At 38.7% G+C, this 22,565-nt stretch overlaps 1 protein-coding gene across 3 annotated transcripts in view; it reads right to left on the bottom strand.

Moving 5' to 3' along the window:
* Positions 1-3,145: 3,145 nt before the first annotated feature.
* The window catches only part of LOC117003719 (transformation/transcription domain associated protein), a 74,111-nt gene continuing 54,691 nt past the window's right edge, over positions 3,146-22,565 (bottom strand). For all 3 annotated transcript variants that reach the window (XM_033073840.1, XM_033073839.1, XM_033073842.1), the window contains exons 61-71: positions 22,129-22,330; positions 20,942-21,106; positions 18,964-19,054; positions 17,295-17,494; positions 16,281-16,542; positions 9,584-9,809; positions 9,029-9,246; positions 8,143-8,327; positions 6,236-6,439; positions 5,131-5,325; positions 3,146-4,299 (exon numbers count right to left, since the gene is read on the bottom strand). In XM_033073840.1, coding sequence (XP_032929731.1) covers positions 4,015-4,299; positions 5,131-5,325; positions 6,236-6,439; positions 8,143-8,327; positions 9,029-9,246; positions 9,584-9,809; positions 16,281-16,542; positions 17,295-17,494; positions 18,964-19,054; positions 20,942-21,106; positions 22,129-22,330 — 2,233 coding nt within the window. In that variant the 3' untranslated portion in view covers positions 3,146-4,014. The remainder of the gene's footprint in view (positions 4,300-5,130; positions 5,326-6,235; positions 6,440-8,142; positions 8,328-9,028; positions 9,247-9,583; positions 9,810-16,280; positions 16,543-17,294; positions 17,495-18,963; positions 19,055-20,941; positions 21,107-22,128; positions 22,331-22,565) is intronic.

Here is a 22,565-nt window from a genome sequence, read left to right as displayed (position 1 = left end):
GGCACCTCATTTCTTACAAGCAGCCTGGTATGATCCTCCAGGGCTACACAAGGTCTGCATGGGTTTGACAGCTCACTCAAGAAGGATTTTCCAAGAGTATATCGAGCACACATAGTGCTCCAGTGGAGTCAGAGGGAAAAGCATCACCAAAGGACAAAAACATCCCAAACAAAACAAACAAACAAATAAAAATGCATTTTGTAACACCAAAATATCCCTTACCGAGTTTCCCTGATGGTGTCCTGAGCCCTGGCTGTACCACACCCATCCATCAGAGCAAGTTACACCAGCTGAAAACATTTGCCAGGCTGCTCACTGTCCTCAGCAGAACAACCTGGGCTGGGGGATTCCACTTGATTTGTTGGCATTTAACATGAAACTCCATTCTTGAGGGAAAACCAATAAAAGAAACAAAGAAAGAAACAAATTTTAGGGCAGCCTCTTTGTGTTTCACCAGGCTCAGCTTTGCCTCTGCCACTTCTGCTTCCTTGCTTAAAATTCCGTGTTTTTGCAATGGATTGCACTCAGTCATTTCCCCTTGGAGAGGTGAAGGGGCAGCACATCACGGTGCCCATCAGCCCTCCCTTCCCTCCTTCCCTTCTCCTCCCCAGCATTTCTGTCCCAGGGCTGGCAGAGGTCACCCAGCAGGTCCCTCATGGCACAGGATGCTGGAATCCTCTGTGATATCTTCTGGGGGGATTTGGAAGAAATAAAAAGATTTCTCAGAGTAAAGCATTGGATTATAACAGGGGAGGGAGAAGTTTGAAGGCAGAGAGGGAGCTCAACCCAAGCCTGGAGCTCTCAGGGAAAGGCAATGCTCATCTAAAGATGAAAAGGCCACATCAAGAGATCAAAGTCTAAGTTAACAATTTCACAGACTTCCTTTTTTTCTGCATTTCAGCACCTTGAGCCCTGGTTTAGGAGGTCCCAGGTGAGGTGGCACTGCCCTTTGGCTCACAGCTCATACACCCAGGGACAGTGAGACCAGACACAGCCCAGGGATGATGGTGATAAACCACACACAAGACATCAGTTGTTTCACATGTGCTCTCTTGAACCTCTTAAATGTGAAATGCACCCACACTGAGCTGATTAAAAGCTCCTGTGAGTGTGAAATCTTCTCTCTGAATAGGCTTCTAAGCCACAAAGGAACATTTCATACATCATATTTGAAACAGATAGGAGCCTTAAAAGCAACTTTATTCGACTGCCATTATGAAACAGAGCTTTCATTGTCTGCCACTGAAACGCTTTGAGTCATCATCTTCCAGTAATAACTAATCCCTTGCTCACTCTCTGTATCTGACAATTCATGGACAGCCCAATTACAGGAGAGGAAAGTGGCACACCACTTTCAGAGGGTGGACTCAAACACACAACTACTGTTAAAGGCTTTTGTTTCAGAGTACAATGCACTTAAGCAAATAAATTCTGTTAATCTACTTTGAGAGCAGACTGTAATATTAAAAAGTTAAATTGCAGCAGCATCGTCTAATAAAGACAGAGTCAAACATGATTACAGAAGTCAGGAGACAAAAACTAGTGTAATTTGAGAAACCTGACAACTGTTTATTCTCTATATAATATCCATAGCTTACATTTTTATCCAGTTTTTCATGCCAAATTTGCTTCTTAGTTATTAGTGTTTCTGTGCCCTGAGTGACCTCCCAGAGCACTCAATTCACACCAACAAGGTACACGTGCCAAAATCTTCCAACATGTGTATCTCTATTATACAGAATTATGAGTGGCACAACTTTGGGGTTAAGGACTTGTCACTAGCTACCCTCAAGAAGATCTGGTGAAATCTGTACATGACTCTACAGGGGTTAAAAAACAAACACAACAGGAGGAATTTTCAGAATGGCATAATCCTCATACACACAATTTCAGAGAAAATTTTACCTCTCTTAATTCTCCAGTGTTTGACTTTACAGAGTAATAACATGGGCTTTTTTGTGTAGTATCTAATCTGAGGGAAGAGACCTTGAAGAGAATACTTAGAGTGAATTGACAATTAATGTAGCTCACTTTCAAGCATCTGCTCAGCAAGATGCATTCTGAGCATGGCTCTCTAACAAGCAAGATCTCTCCCTCAGCAAGAGAGAGGGAACCCTTATCTACAATCATAAAAAATTAAATGCAGCTAAAATAGATGTTACATGTTCGTGAAGATAATCAGGAACTTCATACCCTGTACTTTGTCAAAGCACTTTCCTGCTAATGGACAGCTGCTGCTGATACAAGAGATGTCAGATATCCCCCAGGCTCTGAAGAATGCTCATGTATAACTAAAAGCTTTCAGATTTATCTCCTGGAGCTGGTGGTAAAACTCTGGGCTAAGACTGCATAAACCTTCTCACAAATTGAGGTACATCCATAGCATAGGCTCAGGAAAGAAGAGAACCAGGTATTAACATTTGCACATTAACACCATCAGGGAGCTCATTAAAATAATTCCCTGCTCCCTCACACCCCAATTCTTCTTTCAGGAGTATATCTGAGATGATGCCACGAGCAAAAGAGATGTCACAAATCTAAAGACAACCGAGTTTGCCTCTCAACTCACATTCACATTTTCCCATTAAGATTCTATCATGGACAGAAAAGCAGCTGAATTATCTGATGACTTCCTGTCAGGGAATGCTGTCATCTCTCAGACATATCCAAGACAGGCACATGATGAAGAAATGATCCTGCAACTCCTCTGTGCAGTGTGTGCTGTATTTCACAGCTGCAAACATTACAATCTTCAATAAAGGGAAGGCAACAATTCCCTTCAAGTCCTGAAAGCACTGAGCTCAGTTGTGAATGACTGCAGACTGAGCATGTTGTGACACATGCAGGAAGTGCTATGTTTTATAAGATTAGTCTTGCCAACATGATTTTGATAAGGAAGTAAGTCTTTGCCAAAAAAAATTGTTTGTTTTCAAATCCTTTTATAGTCCTTAGCACTCATTTATTTGAGCTTCCCCTTGTACATAGTGCCATAGAGCAAAACTCTCTTTTACACAAAAGGAGCACCAAGCATGGGAATGAAGGCCCATGTTTGATTCATCCATCATACAATGACTCAAAATCATACTCTTAGGCTAATATTAAAAATATTATAAATAAAATGAATACCACAGAGAGTTTTATAAAATATTTATTTTGAAAAAAATCACTCTGTACAAATTTAACATTCTCAACACTGAAGTTTTATAAAAATGCTAACACAACAGAAAGACAAGTGAAACATTAAACTGCTCTTTTTCTTAAATTACAAAGGAACAGATTGATTCTAAAGAAGCTACTGTAATTCTAAACAGTAAAGAGAACTTGATAAGATTTTGCTTTTTCTCTATTACAGACAAATACAGGTATCAAAGGATGACTTTTTCCATCCTTTTATAAACTTCCCCCCAAACACTGTCCACAACTAAACCAAATACTCTAAATGGTTTACACTTTTACTGTACATAGCTTGTGCTCCAGGAAAAGTCAGCACAATTTGATCATCGTTTTCTCAGTGCCTAACAAAATCTCACCTCTATAACATTTGGTACAAAACTGTCTGTACAAAGCAACATTGCTTGTGTAAATTTGAAGCAAACTTAAGAGCATTTATCTGTGCCTTCAATTTGGCATTATGAAGAGAGAGTGATAAAGTAAAATTTCACAAAGTAAAACTCAGTAACGGGGATTACTGTATTTTATAAAATTAGATTTTTCTGTATATTATTCTCTCTTCATTTTAATCTATTTGCAAAAGCTGCTGTTGCATATCAACTGCTTAAACAGGAGGAAATGTCTCCTCATGAAATTAAAAACAGTAAAAATTCCCTACTACTGTAAACACAGCTAGAATGAAAACTGACAAAATGCAGTGTGACAGGTAAGCCATCGTCTGGAAAGCTTTTTTCACATTTTCTTAACACAAAATATGGCTCACACCACAAACAAGAGGAAACAAAAACAACAAAAAACCCCCCAAAAACAACAAAAAAACAACAAACTACTGAAAGTTTCAAGTCACAGCCAGGGGTGCCAGGCAGGGTCCATCCTGCAGAGGTTGTCCAAGCTGTTTGCAGCTGCTACCAGAGTGTTGACTTTGCTTTCCCCCCCCTCAAACTGAGCGAGGTTGTGGAGGCGAGTCATGATGGCAGTCACAGCTTTCTGAACCAGTGACACCAGCTGCTGGCTGTCCATGTTCTCGGGCTGCCCAGCTGCTGACAGTGGAGACGAGGTGTCCTCTTGGGTTTTTTTGTGCCAGGCAATGATTTCATCCCTTAGCACAGTTTTTAGGATGCCATCGACCTACATGAAGAAGAAAAATCAGATTATTGCACTTAAGCCAAAGAACAATCAGGTTCTATCAGATTACAGAATTGTAACTAGATTTTAGTCCACAGCATTTTGACACTTTTGGTGCCATGCTGCAATTTCAGACTTTTCAAGGCGAGTGTGGCTTCCAAACATCTTTATTATTTCCTCTCCAGGTGTTTCTTTTAATAAAAAAGTTCCCATTACAAAAACACAATGACTTCTACAGAAATTAGTAACATATATTAAGATATTGATACACAGATACAGTTGTGTACATCCTAGTTTTAAATTACTCCACTAAATTCATGGCTTTTACAACACACACACAGAAGTCTTGGGCAAAGATTTGGAAAACCTGGAGGGTGTTTTTGCAGTCATTACGCTCTTGGGGAATATTATTTTCTGCTACACAGGGAAAGAACACTGACTACAATATTCATAAATCTGTATCTAATATATATATACACATTTATGTCATATAGGCCAGTTCTATTCTTGGATGAAAAAGAAATGCCTGCAACAAATACTTTTCTATTGTTTCTCATCTCTGAGTTGAGTTTCTGGTATTAATCTGCCAACTCCAACAGTCTCAAGCTTCTAAAGCAAACTCTAATGTGTCCAGTCTGAATCAAATTACACATTTATGCATAACAAATAAAGCATTTCCAAACATTTCCAATATTTCAGCTGGCCTCTGTGATGACTTCAGGGTAAAATTTTCAAACAAATACACACCATCATTCAGTTCCTACCTTCACCAAAAAAGGACTGTTCAGTTTATAAATTGTGAAACACATATAACCTTGCATAAGGAATACAAACCTTGAAGTTTGGCTGTGCAAAGCAGCGAGCTACTGCAATCATGGAAGCAGTGAGGGGCCCTGACACCCCAATGGTGGTGAGGAACTCTGAGATGTTGGGGGTGAGGCGGAAGGGAACCGGACGATTGGCATCCAGATCTCCTGTGGCATCGTTAATGTCAAAGCGGAAGTAAGCCACGTTCAGCTTGCCTGTGTCCTGGGTTTAACAGAAAGGTGCACAAAAGCAATTAAATACTGGTTTTCATTCATGGAACAAAGCAGTTGGATTTTTGGTATTGTTAATGCTGAGTTCTAACAGTGCTTCAATAGCTTTTCACTCGTTTAGCCAAACAACTTTTGAGCAATGAAGTTATAAATAATGGCATGCACAAAGGTAAGTAGTTCTCTCAAAATGTTGTGTCCAAACACCTTACTAAATACATGTAATACCAAACATAAAGAACAAATTCTTCTGGATCCTGATCTGTACAGAGTCACTGCCAACAGACCTCTGGGACAACATTCAGTGTCCAAGGTTCACTGTGGGTAAACAGCTGAACACTTAATAAAGGGATCAAAAATCCTAATTGCTGCACAGACTACAGTTCTCCATGCATTAAAATTGTATTGAGACTTTAATAAATACCACCTTTGCTTTTTTTTAAGGTGGCAAACCTCATTTTAAATATTGGGTTAAAACAGAAAAATCATGATTAATAGGAGGTGTAGCTTGAGAGAATGGTATTTAAAAAGGGGTATAGCCCTTTCAGAACATGAAGCTCTAAATTTTATTTTTCTTACACCTAATCGATTTAATACAAAGGTATTTTTGAAAACAATATATTTGAAAGAAGACTAAAAAGAGAGACTTATCAGTCACTTACATGAGGAGTTCAAATATCTAAGAACAATTTCACAAAGTTCTAAACTATCACCACAGAAGGCAGAGTTGATGTCCAGGGGAATGCAGGTTAAAGTACTCCCTACAGGCTGTGCAATCACACAGAAATAAAAAGCCAAACTGAAATGCACTGTTAATTATCCATACTGAACTTTGACTCATTTCAAAAGCAGAGTGCAAATATCCATCTGATCCAAGACGAGAGAATGAACAAACTGAAGCACACCTGGGCAATCTGCAGCATCTCAGGGTTGAGCCTGTTCAAATGAAAGATGAATTCTGCAAAGCCAATGAGGGCTAGCTGGATGGTGAACATCTTCCTGAAGGTCCAGTAGTCCGTGGCGTTGGGGAAGGTGTGCAGAGCCCACTCCTTGAGCATGCTGCGAGGCACCATGTTACTCTGCACCTCCTTCAGGATGTCTCTGAGAACCTGCACAGCAAAAGGGTTCGTTGGGAAAAGGCATATCTGCTCTTAATTGCTGTGTCTTGTTTCTGGGAAAAGTTAAAAAAAAAAATCTACCAAAATATTTAATTACTGTAGGATATACTAGCCTAATTAGGTAGAAAAAGAAGTAAGATTAGGATCTGCTCTGTGTTTTGTAACAAAGTCTGAGATAATTGTTTAAATTACATCTGTAATATGTATTTACTGTGTATTTTCTAATAGCTGTATTTAGAATTGGATGAGTATGAATTTTTTATGTATTAAGTTGCACTCAACCTAAGAAAAAAAAGCCATAAAACCACTTTATATATCACAACTGGTTGTTGGGTGGAGATTACAGAGAGGGAGCTTTGTTCTTTCTGAGTACTTCATTTATTAGGTGAGATTGCCCAACTGCCTCAGTTTGGCTTAGATGAATGGATCCACTGGCAATTTTAAGAGAAACATTAGAAGACCATGGGAAGCCAGCCTCACATAGCATGCTGTAGCTGCTTATGTAAATTAGGAATGCTGCTTCCCATGCTGTCAATTAATTATTTTTAAAGCACTATACAAGAGAGAAAAAAAAAAAAAAATCAATCAGCACCCTGCCTGTTTTCAGTTGCATTTACCCAAAATAACTTCCAGCAATACAAATACAGCTTTTTTTTTCCATAAAATCTTTCCAAGATCACCTAAAATTCCAAAGAGATATAGAGTCCTCATTATGCAAAATCAAAATAAATGCAAAAAATCCAACCCCTCTCTGTGCACCGTGTATCTGTCTAACATCTAATGACATCTACCAAACACACACATCCCTGCTAAGCTGAATTACCTTTAAAAGACAGGGTATGCTGAATATTTCTATTTTATATAGAAAACCTTCTAGCTTTAGATATAACAATAATTTAGACCTGTCAGAATCTGCTCTCTCTTTTCTAAACTCCAAAATATTCTGTAATTTAGTACATAATGAACTTCCTAAGTTCTGAAGAAGCACTGGGGGGAATTTGCAAGGGGAAAGGCAGGGTGCTGGGGACAAGCCCTGGAATGTGAAATTGGGCAGGATTGACAGGGTGCTGGGGAAAATGACATTGGGCAGGGCACTCAGGGTGCTGGGGAAAGCCCTGGGAGGAATTGCCCAGGGCACTCAGGATGTTGGGGAAAGCCTTGGATGTACTGTCCAGAGCACTCAGGGTGCTGGGGAAAGCCCTGGATGGAATTGCTCAGGGCACACTCAGGGTGCTGAGAAAGCCCAGGACAGAACTGCCCAGGACACTCAGGGTGCTGTTTAAAGCCCTGGATGTACTGCCCAGGACACTCAGGGTGCTGTTTAAAGCCCTGGATGTACTGCCCAGGACACTCAGGGTGCTGGGGAAAGCCCTGGATGTACTGCCCAGCGCACTCAGGGTGCTGTGGAAAGCCCTGGATAGAATTGCCCAGGACACTCAGGGTGCTGTTTAAAGCCCTGCATAGAACTGCCCAGAGCACTCAGGGTGCTGTTTAAAGCCCTGGATGTACTGCCCAGGACACTCAGGGTGCTGTTTAAAGCCCTGCATAGAACTGCCCAGGGCACTCAGAGTGCTGTTTAAAGCCCTGGATGTACTGCCCAGGACACTCAGGGTGCTGTTTAAAGCCCTGGATGTACCACCCAGGACACTCAGGGTGCTGGGGAAAGCCCCCTGTCCCAGCCCTTGCCGTGGTACCTGGTGACTGGCCTGCGTGCCCCGAGCCTGCACCGTGGCCAGCCGGTCGTAGTAGCGCGAGATGGGGTTGTCGTGCTCGATGCCCTTCTTGGCACAGCGCTGTTTGTAGATCTCCACCAGGGACAGGGACGAGGGGTTGTCCTCCACCAGCCGCATCTGCGGGGACACCGCCACCACCCGCGGCACTGCAGGGGCGGGGCAGAGAGGGCAGAGCAAACCTGAGCTCATCCAGATCCCCAGTGCTGACACACCCGCCTTAACACACAGCCCTGATAACCAGCCAAAGCCCAGCTACAGAAAACTTCAATGCTGTGCCCATAACTAATTTACAAGTTCAGGTAAAAAAGAATTACAGCAGCATTTTTTTATATCTTAACAGAAATATCAACTGTAAATTGAGCACTCATTATTTTCGTATTTTTCTTTACCTTTAAGAAAGACTGTTATACTTTGTTCAGATGAAATCCAGCAGAAAAAAGAAAAAATATTTCTTCTCTGTAATGTGGAAGATGTAAAAGGAATTTGGTATTCATGTATCTCGACTTGGGGAGAAGAGGTTTTGTTCTGTCTCTCTTCAGTTGTCTCTAAATGTTTATTCTGAAGTATGTGTACCCATTTCCACACCAACAGGCCCAGTGGGCATCTCTGCCTTAAATATTCACAAGTGCATTTAATATCACAAGCAATGCACATAAGCATTTCTAAAAACACCCCAGATCCCTTGCAACCAGCTGCACTTCTCCAGAGGGGTGCTACAGCTCCAGACAAGACTAATCACCCAGGCAGATGTGAATTTACCTTCTGAATATTCAAAACCCTCCAGCGATTACAACCTTTGAGCGCAACACACGCTTCAAACCAACACGGATCTCTCTCCTTTCAGTACCTGTGAAAAACAAATGCCTTTTGGTGGTCTCCTTCCTCTTCTCCAGGCAGGGGTTGAGGAGGCGCAGGAGCTGCAGGACGCGCTCCTCGCGGCGCGACTCGGTCAGGCAGGCGTCATTCATCACCAGGTAGGGGTAGATCTTGCCGTTGTGCCCGCGGATGTACAGCCTGCGCGCGGCCGTGTTGTGCTTCTGCACGATCTCCACCCTCGGCATGAACCTGCCAGGAGCATTTGGTGAGACCTTTGTAACTTTGGACAGTAGGATCTCCAGTGATTACAGTAAAAGCACGAATCTTAACTTACAGTAACGTACAAAAAAACCAAATATATCTGAACAGTGCAGGTGTTCAGTGATTGACATGAAATTGTTGAAGGAGGATAAATTAAAAAGGTCTTACATCAGAGTTTGACTACACTTATGTAATATGCATATATAAAATATGTCTACTATAAAATACCCATCTACTTTTGCAGAGTGGATGGATGGATGGAGAAAGCTTTAATTTGCTTCTCTATTTTAACAATAATAGCTACCAAAGGGAATTTTTAGGTTACCTTGCTATCTTGATGTAGTAATGTGTTGGCTTTGGCATAAGGAATTCTCCAGGTATCTCCACTTCTGCAGTTTGAGCTGAAAAGTTACTTAGAAAGCGGCACTTTTCCTCTATGAGGAAGAACTTGGGAAGCTGTTTAGTTTTGGCCTCCAGAATTTTGATCCATTTCTTTAGTTTGGAGATAAGGTTGTGGAGTTTCATTGATCCTGGCACACTGAAGTCAAAATCTACAAAAAAAAAAAAGCCATACAAAAACAAATCACCCAATTCAATAGTGCAAACCAAACACACACACCCCCACTAAGCTGAACTGAAAAGACAGGTTCTGTTGAGTATTTTCTATTTTCTATAGAAAACCTTTTAGCAAAGTCCTAGCTTTATATATAACAATAGCTTAAACCTGTCAGGCTCTGCTATCTCTTTTCTGTATACAATTCTAAAATATTGTTATTTATTATTGTTCTGAACTTGCTACAATTTTCCTGTTTTACAGTCACACAAACATTGAAAAGCATATAATGAAAAATTTAAATACTATTACTATATTGAATTATCTATCTACTGCAACCAGACATACTGCATAGAAAGAAAGCAGTAAAACTCCAAATTATTAGATCGGACCATTTAGTGAAAGAAGAAAAGCAGGCTTATATTTTAGCACTATAATTTTCTACCTGTTTCATTACAAGTCATTTATTTATTTATTTAAAATCAGTGGAGACTTTTTACTTCTAAAAGGAATGAAAGAGCCCCAGTTGAGGATTCAACAGAATCTGTGAGGAACTGCAGGATAAATAATAAAATTATTATTACTATTCTCCTCATCTCAGCTGCAAGAAAATTCTTATTCTTTCCTGTCTTAGACAACAATTGAAAGATACTACAGGAAGAGCAGCCACAGTAGCCCAAGAAAAATTACAATATTATGCAAACAGCCTGCTCCTTCCACTGCAATGCTAACAGTATTAGAGTGAGAATAACTCCTTTAATCCACAGGCAGGTGAAGAAGGAACTTTCTCAAGGTCAATACATGGACTTCAGAACATTATGCAAGTAATTCTGTAACAGAAATCACTGCAATTCTGAGCATTTTCTGGGCCACACCAACACCATCTTCCCAACAGTGCTCTCACTACAGTTTCAGACAAAGCAAATAATGAATAAATAAATATCTTTGAATTTCCCAAAAGAAGGAAAATTAATAAACCACATACATTAAATGATGGCTCAGCACTTCAGTGCCACAACAATAAAAAGATTAAATGCACTTGGATAAGACAAACTACCCTCTGTAACCTCATTAGTTATGGCACCACAGACTGTGCAAGTTAACCAACAGACTTGAATTTTTAAACTCATCTCCACTCCCTAGAAGATGCCATTTTAAGTTAACATGTCTCAAGTGAAAAAGCAACTGAAAAAAACCAGAGAATGACAGTTCAGTATTTCTGAGATTTACAGCAGAATAGAATCTTCAGTATTAAGCAATACAACAGAAAATTAAATCTTAAAAATTAGTTTAAATTTTCTTGCAGAACCTTCATTTCAATATTATGTACACTCACTGTTTTCCTAAGTTGACAAAAATACCAAAACACAAACAGGAGTGCTGCTCAGAAAATTTGACCACATAAATATGCTACAAGCATCTTCCTGCAAATGTGCCAAGAGTGAATTAAGTATGTGCACACAGCAATTACTGCATATAAAAGTTTTTTTCAACCACAATTAAACTACTCAAAACTCGGATTGTCCAAAAGACTTACTCCTACAAACAACATAAAACATTCATTTAGCCAGCAGAGTTCCTGTTGTTCTACACATGCACTCTTCTAAGTTGTTTTCTTTAATCCAAGACTGTAATGCCAAAAATAACAATGCACCTTAGGATTGCTTTCATTTTGCTGTTCTGTTACTTAAATAAATATCAGAGAACATATAACCCAACGTATTTCACTGTGTATCCACGATAAACTGATATGCTAAAAGCTTTCAATGAAATAACTAAGTTTACCAGCCTAAAAAACCAGCAAAAAAACCAGCTCATACAAAATCCTTTCCACTTCTACAAGAAAAAAAGTCTATAATGAAAAATACAGTTTCATATTTATGGATGTAATATTCCCTTTTCTTTTTCTGCCTGCTGTGGGCAGTGCTTCTATTGCAATATCACTGTAAAATACTCTTATTAAAATCCCAAGTCTACCCTCTAGTGAGCAGTGGGAGTAAATCATTTCATCAAAGTGACAAAATTATTGCATCATTTATCTCCTGAATCTCTGAAGTGCAGGAAAGTACCCACAAACTGCAACTAGTTTTTGTGCTAATGTGAATCAGCCAAGAGGTAAAAACACGCATCAATATATTTTCCTCACAAAAAAAGTCACTCAGTTCACCACAAGAGCAGCTTTAGTTTGTTGAATGCCTATTTTAGGATTTTTGTTGTTCTTTTGTTTCCCAGTGGCAGATGGGAAAAACAGAGAGTTCAATTAGTTTTTCTGCTCATGTCACAGAGAGCCCATCTGAGAAGAAAAATCACTTCAGCTGGAAGAAAGGGAAATACAAGACCAAATATTATTTGTGTACAAAGTCTCTCTGCTTTGCAGACAACTTAATCTATATAAACAGTGGTTTTGTTTCAAAAAAAAACCCAATCAATTTCTTCAGTACTTAATACTGGAAAACACTGGTCTGAAGTACCTCACTACTTGCACTACCTATTCCTAAAAAAGATGGGAAGTTTTCCCTCCCATCCTTAATGGAGATTTCACTGAAGGCCATGGCACAGACTGCACTGGAAGCAGTTTGCTCTCTCTTAGTGCTGCTGAAGTTTCTTGCCACTTTCAATGGAAAGAGAAATGGGGCACAAACTTCTCCACAGTGAGATAGACAAAAAAAATCTTGATGGCTCTTAACAAACTTTGATTGAAGGCTGTATCTTCACTCCTCAGGAAGAAACACCAAAAAACTTATTCAAGGTAGCAAAATTAGAGTATCAAAACCTCTGTGCCTCCCCTTGACCTACACAACATTAACAGGGCATTAAGAAAACAAAGAAGACTCCAAACTAAGACTCCAGAACTGTGTATAAAAACCCTTCTGCTACACTGGAAGAAAACAGTTCTGAGCAATCAAAGGCAATAGGCTAGTAATGCTTTTAAATCAAGAAACAGTTCATTTGAAGATTTTTAAGATTATTCTGACCATGGGAAAAGCCTGATTCCATGAAAGGTTCACACCTCAAGGATCTCCAGCTAAAAAGCCAAGACATCCATCATGTCAGGTGTCCCTGAGGACTGAGCTGTAAGCTTAGCTGCACAGAGCAGGACAATTCGTTATGCCCATGACACTGAGGAAGAGCCAAGTCTTCTCCAAAATTGAAGTGCTGTCTTGCTTTTGAAGTTATTATTCAAACATTTATATACTCCACTTCCCAAAACTTCTTTCCAATCTCAAAAGAACTTTTGGAGAAAAACAATAAACATGAAAAATCTCAGCTGAGAGGAAAGCAGAAATATGAAGAAGGATTTCTGATTTATTACTCAGCTCCAGAAAACCAAGACACTGTAGACCAGACACCAAGGTCCAATATTATCCATCTCTTTATCTGGATTTTCTGGATAACATCCTGTTACCTAAAAATTACAAGGGAAGCAAAGAAAGAGCTACCAAAGTACGCTATGTTAACTCTTCAGTAAAATTTAAAAAAAAAAAAAATCCTTAAAAAGGCTGAAAATGAACAGAGCTCTTTCCCCTGCCCTCTCCTAACAGTTCAGAGCCACACTTGGGTTTCAAGAGCTTCCTCCTGACTGCAGAGCTACCACAGTGAAGGATTCATTGTGCTGGGTGACAAAGTCTTGAGGAAATTACCGTGCCCTTCAAGGGTGTATTTTGGAACTTTCCATTCATATTCAGCTGGAGTGGAGAGATGGTTGCAGAAAGAAGCTGATCCAAACTCTAAACTATCATCTGCCCACAAAAGGCCAATTGAGGCAGGTTTTGTGCTGCTTTCACTGCTGAGAGAGCTCTCAAAGGGAGCATTTTTCAGCATTTTCTGTTCTTTGATGTCAAAAGGTTTAGCAGAAAAGGAAAGAACAAAGAACAGATGGTCAAAGAACTATGCATTTGAAGTTCGAGAAAAAAAATTCAAAGCAAAATTTGTTTTTATAATATAACATTAGGATGGATAAAGATGACCTATCACAGCTCCAACAGTCCAGACTGCTGCAGACAAAGCATTTAGAATATAAGAAATGGTGTGAGAGTCTCCAGTGGCTCCAAACAGGAATCAAAATACAACTCTGATGTTGATGGAAATGATTATGCAACCAAACCCTGCCGCAAGTGTCTCTAAACCATAGCTGTCAACATTAATCTGGAATAATTGACAAAAGTTTACTCCAAGATAGCTCCTTAGCTTGGACACTTCTGAAATGAAAGGCAACCACTGTAATTATCTGTCCATCATCCAAATGTAACTGGTACTGAGAACTGAAAAACAAACATGAACGTTGTGGTGTGGCAGAAGGACACATCAGGCTCATTCTACACCAGGTTTCTCATAATGTTAAAACAGCCCTTGCAATCTTCAGTACAGCAATCACAACCCTACTCACATATTTACATACATTTTACTGCTACTGCAAAATCAATTAAAAACTTATTTTCATTTTCTGCATAACAAATAAATGACAGAAATTATTAAGTACGCTGATTGGTTTGATTTCTTCTTTTTTTCCACATTTAATTTGTAAGTTTAAACACTGAATGTAACAGATTAAAATAAAATCTCATCTAGCACTAAGCAAAATAATTATGTGTATCCTGCAGACATCCATATTTCATTGTACTTGAAAACCAAAACACAAAATCATCAAAAAAAAGTAATTACTGCTATTTAACTGAAGTTTCCTAAGAAACACTTTGCATTTGATGACTTTACATGATTTTTACAACCAGGCCTATGTCATACTTTGGTTTATATGCTTTTCCATATAACTCTTTAATTAAGAGAAAGAATCTGAAAACTTTAACAGCCATTTATATATCACAAAGATGTGTAAAAAATAAAAACAGCATAAAAAATACTGGAAGTCCTCTCCACTTTTAACTAAAAGTAACTGAAATGTAATTGAACTTCCTTAAATGTTTCTTTAGAAATGTTTTGAAATATTACTTTGGATATTGCAGACTTGAGTCTGGCATTGTATTGACTTTTCCTTTACAATTTGGAAATCCCAGAGCTCTCTGATGCTCACAGGAAAGGAAGTAGGAGCTGCTGTGACAGACCAAAAAAAACTCAAATCCAACCAAACCTGAGCATATCAACAACACTTACAGCAATCAAGTGGCTATACTACTGTTGCAATGTACTATAAACTATTATTAAAATTTAAAATCATGTAAAACATTTCATCTGGAAGGGATCTACAACAACCATCCCCAGATCCCTGATCCAGGGCTGGTCTCCAGCCTCTCCTCTCCCCATTGACACCTGCACCTGCCATTATTACTCTGTTGTAGGTACAGAATCCAGCATTGGACTGGTAAAATTTCATCCCATTGATTATTATCCAGTGATTTTTCTCTCTCTGTACCCTCCCATTAAAGAAACACAAAGTGCTTCTACTTCCATTTCCCTCCCTAGTACACTTCATCCAGTAAAAATTTAATCATATGGTTCAGGACTTTCATTATCTGCTATCATGCAACTGCTGTGCCTCAGAAAGGACACTGTGCAATGTGTGGCGTGCAGGAGATATGTAGGTCACTTCTACAACTCACTTCTTTTCACAGGACTCCCATCAGTCCCCTTATTTTCACAATATTATCAGCAAAATACTTGAAAAAACACCCCAAGTCTACTTGTCAAACACTCTCACTTATGTTTAAAGAACAGCCAAGGAATTCGTGCAAAACTCAAAATTCTGGCAGCCCAAAACACTGATGCCAATCAGTGTCACTTTCTGTCACATAAGAGCTGTGTGGCCTTAACACATTTCACCAAACAAATCAAGCTTGTAAACAAGCTTTTCTTAGAATTTTAAATCAAGATCAGATAATCAAATATGTAACCACTGGTTAAGAGAAAATGAATGAAGCAAAAAAGCTGCTTCCCTTAAGTATCTTTTTTTATTAGATCTGATTAAAGTTATTGATTCAATTTACCAGTGATGTAAATTTGGGTAATAGATTTTTTTATAATCTAGTTACTCAAAACAGTAAAGTAATCTTACTCATCAGAAGTAGGTTGTTTTTAAAGACTTCACATAAAATCATCAGTTTGGAGTTCTGGGGTGAAAATTTCATTAAATTCTGCCATCATAGAGAGACAGAGATCATTACTGTCCTTCACATAAAGCCAGCAGTTCTGTGCAAATTGCAAAAATATTATACTGAAGTAATCCAATTTATCTTAAAACACATATGTAATCAAACCACAGTTTTCAATAAAAATACAACAGCATATATATTCTCTAGGTTGATGGCTGTTTTCCACTTGAATGACATTTATTACTGCACAAAAGACAGGAATAAAACTATTTCAGGTTTGCAGAATGACAGAAAGGTGATGTTCTCTAAATTTTGTGTCAGGAAAGATATTGGAATAAAAAAGTAGAAATGCCCTCACAGCTGAACTGTTGGGCAAAATTTTATTGAGATTAAAAGCAACATTTAGAAAAATTTTAAACATTTACCTGTTGTAAATTGGCCTTTTAACTTCTGGAACACAGGATCTTGAGCTGTTGCCTGTGCTCTCCTAGCTAGTGACTCTGAGGCTGCACTAGAAAACATGGTGGACACATTAGAGACATTCTCAAGACCTACTCCAAAGGTGCTGACTAATTTCTTGACAAAATTCAGTGTATGAGGAGTGATTTTGGCATCTGAAACAGCTCCACTTTTCTCAAAGGCAACAGAGTAGCACTTTGCCAAGCCCTGCTGCAGTTGTCTGAGAACCTAAGAATGAAAAACAGAAAAAACAAATAGTTAGGAAGATCAGGCTTTCTGATTTGACACCAAATATTCATTCCCACACTGCATTTTATATAGTAAAATTATGCTCTCAGAAACATCTGCTTAAAACTCTACTCAAACTGCATCAGAGGGGCAATCAGAATAACAGCACTGAATTTCATTAGCACTGCAAACAAACAAATTGAGCAGGGGAAATGCTGCTTCACAAAGGACAACTTGCTCTTTCAACAGCAGCTAACTTTTAGATTTCATATTTTAAGATATATGAAAAAAGGTGATATGAGGAAACCTTCAAATAAACACTATGCTAGGCAGAGAGAACAGAACAGTCCAACACTTTGAGGCAAGTAACAGCAGAGTGGCAGGTCCATCTGCTCTGAGTTGCAATGCAAATTCCAGGTAATAATCACCACCTGTCACAGACCACCAGATAAAAAAAAAAATCTGATATCTCTGAAACTTAGTATAAGAATATACATTTTCAGTTAGTATGAGCAACAGCTTAAATCCTAGAGGCATTCATTGCATTAACAGTTCTGCAAAACCCCTGTACTGCTTCCAGAAATAATCAAGATCCTTAAACTCCAATCAGAACAGTCAGTCCCACAAACATCAGTTTACTAATCAAAACAAACAGTTATGCTTTGATGCTTTAGATTAATTCTGGGTAAATATTTTGCAGTGAGCTTTCCCTTAGACAATCCATACATTGAAGGTGCTCTGAAGCCAAATACCTCTTCATGCCAATTCTCTCTGAACCAGACCATCTGATCCACAATGCCTTCCAGAGAGGACAGAAGTGTTGGGTGCAATTCCCTCTGCATGTGCATGATCCTGCTGCATCTCCACATTGGGGCTGTGGCTCTGATGGGCCCAGGGTCTGAGGCAGAGTGGGACTGATTCCCAACTGAACTTGGCTGCTGCTGCCCTGAATCTGGAAAGAGAACATTACAAAGAAAATGACTGTTACCTTTCATGAACTTAATATGTGTCTGCTTGAAATAAAATAAATTGTTCCAAGAATTGGCTTGAGATTTACATTAAGTATTAATTATGTATTCCTTACTGAGCTTCAGAAAGAATTTTTTTAGAAAGAAAATTGGGTTTTTTTAGAGAGAAAACTCTGCACCAAATGCTATTTAGTGGTACAGACTTCCCAACATTAAAGCAAAACCACATAGGAGGTGTAGCTTCAACATTACCAACCTATGCTCTTGAATAACAGACATTGTTTCATAGAAGAGCAAATTATTTGAACTATGGACAGTTTTTTCCCTTCCCTTTTGGGGAGACCTTTCACACATAACTAAAGAATAAATACATTGATGCCAACCACAGACAAACTGTCATAGTCTGTCTTTCAGCACAGAACTTCTCTAGCATGACAACTCCATCAGACGGTGATTAAACAGAGTTTGCTTCATCAGATGAACCCCACTAACTCACACAACTCACCCACTCGGCAATGGTTTTTGGCAGAAACTACAGAGAAATATTTCACTGTTGTTGGAAAAGTATAAATTATTAGGGTATGTGGGCATCTCCTTCTGAAAAAAGGGTACCCAAACAAAAATAAAACATTAATAAACAAATTAGTCCCCTTTCAAATTTCATACAGAAATTTAGTGAACAAATTCCCAAATGGAAAAGGCAACTAAACAAACAATGTACTTTGTAATACAGAAAACAGAACTGAAATGAGAGTTCTTCAAGTAGCTCTGCCAGGATTCCCAGGAAATCATATGGGACAAAAGAACAACTAAATTCTGTGGAATTGTTTGACATAACTATTCCAGATGTGATTTTTCTTGGGAAAAGAGTTCTTGTGCCAGTTGCTGAATGCTTTCCTCATCTCCCAAATATTTCTCAAAGCCAACGTTGCTTTTATCTGGTGTAAACTAAGATGCTCATTTTACTTGAAAATTCACCATAAGAAGTTATTGTGGAGATACTATTTTTACAAGTGTGGTTCCCTTGAAAACAAACTAAATGTTGCATGGTTCGTGCTTCCAATGAAAATTAGTCTAGAGAATCTTAGAAAACTGTGACCTTCTCCTGTATTTATAAACCAAGAATTTTCTACTTCTCCAAAAATTTATCAAGATAAACATGCAGTAAAGAACATGTGGTTCTCTATAATTAAGGTGACATGAGAATGAAAGAGATTAAACTCTTCTTGGATTTTTATACAAGAAAATTCAAGACAGCTCAAGCCATCTGCAGGTTTAACTTCACAGAAACAAATCAATGCAAGCAAAGCTTATCAAGAGTTTTCTTCCTGTGCCTTGCTAATTGGTATGTTTTCTAGAGAATCTGTTTTCTCTGTAAAATCCTGTGAAACTCTACATAACAATTAAGTTAGATTAGAAAGAGCTCAAACAATTCCATGAGGACCAAACTCACCGCTCTTGTAGCGCTCTCGCTGCTCTATCTTCAAGGTCAAATAGAGGGTCCTGATAGGGAAATAAACAGCCTGGGGATAGACTCTTCCCACCTATTTGGAGATACACATTTCTCAGCTAAGGAATACTGACTACAGACCACATCAACACAGACAGATTCTCTTGTAAATGAGTCCAATTCAGGAATAATCAGCTCTTTGTGTTAAATAACAGTTTATGGAAATTAAAGATTCTTTCAGTAACAGAAACCCAAGGAGGATGAATTGGTAGCTCCCTGCACACACTGTTAAGACATTACCTAATTAAGGCTTCCAGATCATATTGCCTAATAAACCTGAAAGCAGCATAATGTCAGAGCCCCAGCTGGGCCAGCTCAAAGATCTTACTCATGTGCATAATGGAAGAAAAACAGACATAATGACAGCAGTTAGTCTTTAAATTAGGCCACAATTCCCAGCAAGCCCCACGATACTTGATAAGAGAGCCCATTAGAGAGTAACTTTACTCCACCTAATTGTGGCACTTAATGTAAGGGGATACCGACTGCACCCAAAAATAAAAACAGGATTTTATGGCTTCCATTAAAAAAAACAACCCTTAAGAGAGGTTGACATTCAGCATCCCATTTAAACCTGTAAATCTCAGTATCTGTTAAAGGAAAGAAACCATGTGTCTACTACCTGCAATATAACACATCTGAAGACATCATTTGAGGCTTCTTCAGCCACAATTTTACTAAATCATAGATCCTTTCTCCATCCAAATGGATATGGTAAGTGGTGGAAATGTTGCAGTGGGATTGAAGTATTCAGTAATTTGATATTTATGACAGATCACTAACCTGACACACACATGCATCATGCACTAACTCAAATTATTTGAAGAGAATAGTGGAGTTTTAAAACAGTAACTCAGAAAACATGGTATTTTTTGATTTCATGTTTTTTTATGTACCTGAAGTTTAAAGACAAGACAAACACGAGTATCTGTGATATTTACAAGTCTAAGCTTCAACTAGTGTATGACTTCTGAGCAAACACTCACTTCCACAAATTTTATACAGATCTCAACAAATAAAGTGTCTACAGCATGTGGAAGTGAGTTTTTTCTGTCAGAAGACAGAAGAGCACACCAGTGTTGCCAGACAATACCAAGCCATATCCAAGACTACTTTAGGGTCTTAAGCTGCTTGGGAGCATGGTCTCTTCAAAGTCACATTTTAATTTAATGGAGAGAGAGGGAAGGAAACATGAGTAAATCTGCACACACATACTTATCTGGAGTTGTGTACACCCATGACATATTCTCTAGCTACAAAACCACACGTGCTCAGAGGTCTGAAAGAGCAAAGGCAGGGGAGCTTGATCTCACAGGATCATAGAATGCCCTGAACTGGAAGGGACCTGCATGGTCAGTACACCCATATCTCAAAAACCAAGAGGGGAAGGAAAGAAAGGAGTTCTGTGAGGAATTCAGCACAACAGTTGTCCTGTGCCAGTTTCCAGGAAACAGTGGAGCAGTGCAGACCTGGAATTCAGGTGTTGTGAGAGCTTCCCATGGCCACCTGTACATTAATGGGACTTCACATCTGTTTTACATCAGCCTGAATGAACAGACACAACACTTCCAGATAGAGTTTGCCCTTTAGCTACTAAATCTAACCATTCTTTACTCCTATGTTACAAGCATTTTAAACTATGTACTTCATGTGCTCTACCTCATTCACAAAAATATATTATATAGAATTCCAAAGGGAGAGCTATAATGCCTCATGCAAATAGGGATACAATTTCAGTATTTAATCTAAGTAAAACTCACTTTGAAATTTAAAATATCCTGCTTAAAGGCAGAAATTACCATTTTTTAACACATCAACAGTTGCAAACAATACCATTTGTAATTTGCTTTAAAAAACAGTCATGTCTCATCTTGCCAACAAAGATTACAGACGATAAAGAATTAGAAATTATCTTCTGTACCTGACTGATGAGGTTGAGGAGGAGTTTGCCCTCGGAGCCAACCAGGCAGGTCAGCAGCTGTGGGATCCAGGCCAGCCACTGGATGGGGGGGACACCAATACAATACTTGTCCACTGCATCTGCCAAGGTGTTCTTGTCATCATCAAAACTCAGCAGCCAAAGAACCTACAAGAGAATTTCAAGAGGATCTCTCAGTGCTTAAATTTAAGACACATCAATCATCACAATGCACAAAAGCAGAGATATTTTATTAACATGACTGTCAAGTCCTTGAAAGTGTTAAAGCTGCCTCAGAGACAAGAACTTACATTCATTGTGCCTGGCCAATGCTATTTTTTCACTCAGAAATATTTAAAGGATGTAAAAAATAAATGTAAGTGTATTCCTTGCTATGAAACAAGACAGAAGATCAAATGAACATGACTGCATTTCAGAAATTCTTTGGGTCTTTGGTTGGGGATGTGGATATAAATTTAGACAATTTTATAGAACCTAAAATACGCAACTCAGATAAATGAACCTTGATGCAAGAACTTGATTATTTCTTTGAGTATTCTTAATTATTTTAACTGTCCACCCCCAGTTTAATTTAAATGTAAATATATTGAGCATTGACTAAAAATCATTAACTATTATAAACCAGACAGGGAGAATAATAAACTTCAGAGTGGTACTGAGGCCACCTTTAATCCCAAACTATATTTTGTGTGTTTGTTTCATGGTCAGAACAAATTGTCTGCCCTGGTCTGGTACAATTTTTTAAATTTTCTTCATGAGAGAGATTTTTTTTTTTTTGCCAAAATTTTGCTGAATTTCAGAGTAAAACTGTACAGAAAAGGCTTATCTGGAATAAAATGCAGTATTATTTATCTGTAGTAATGATAAAGACACCTCAAACTGTTATTTTTTTAAAGGACCAAAGGATGCCTTTTTGCAAGTATTTCACCACACAGTGTAGTAGAAATGCTGCATGTGATTTGTCCTCTTCCTCCTACAGAAAGGTTCCAGAAATGAAACCCCAGGCATCCCACTGAAGTAAAAAGCCCCAAGATGAGTTATGAGCAACCACACACAGCCCTTCTATCTAAATTAAAGCTTTCCCTCAGGAACTCTTTCTCTAATTGCAAAAAATCTGAGCACTGAACATCATCCCAGCTCTGCTTCTTTTCTAACCACCCAGACCTCACCTTTGCTAAGTATTTCCTGGACTTGCTCTCATTCTGATGGCGACAGGCGTGCAGGTAGCAGGTGATGGCAGACACCCCCAGGTGAAGCTGCCTCTCCTTCACAAAGATATTCTCCAGGTAATCCCCCCACATGGCCCAGGCTTTCACCAGCACATCGTGCATCTGCACAGCTGCAGAAAAAGCTTTGTTCGCTTCTTCAGACCTGCGTGGTGACAAGCAAGAATAAGTTTTATATAATTTAGTAACTGTTTGCTAGTGAGAGTCAGATTTCTGATAGGGCAAGCAATTAATTTCCCAACACTCAGTGATATTTTTGCATTAAGTTCTCTCTCCTACAACTGTTTTGTCATTTTGCTTTCTTTAAAGTTCAGCACCTACAACAGTAAATGTTTCATAATGAAAATAGTTTCATAAGTATTAAAAATCTCCACATACTC

The sequence above is a fragment of the Catharus ustulatus genome, chromosome 16 (genome assembly GCF_009819885.2).
Source record: "Catharus ustulatus isolate bCatUst1 chromosome 16, bCatUst1.pri.v2, whole genome shotgun sequence".
Classification (NCBI taxonomy): Eukaryota; Metazoa; Chordata; class Aves; order Passeriformes; family Turdidae; genus Catharus; species Catharus ustulatus.
The sequence above is the reverse complement of the archived record's forward strand: the minus strand, read 5'-3'. Positions and strand labels throughout refer to the sequence as shown.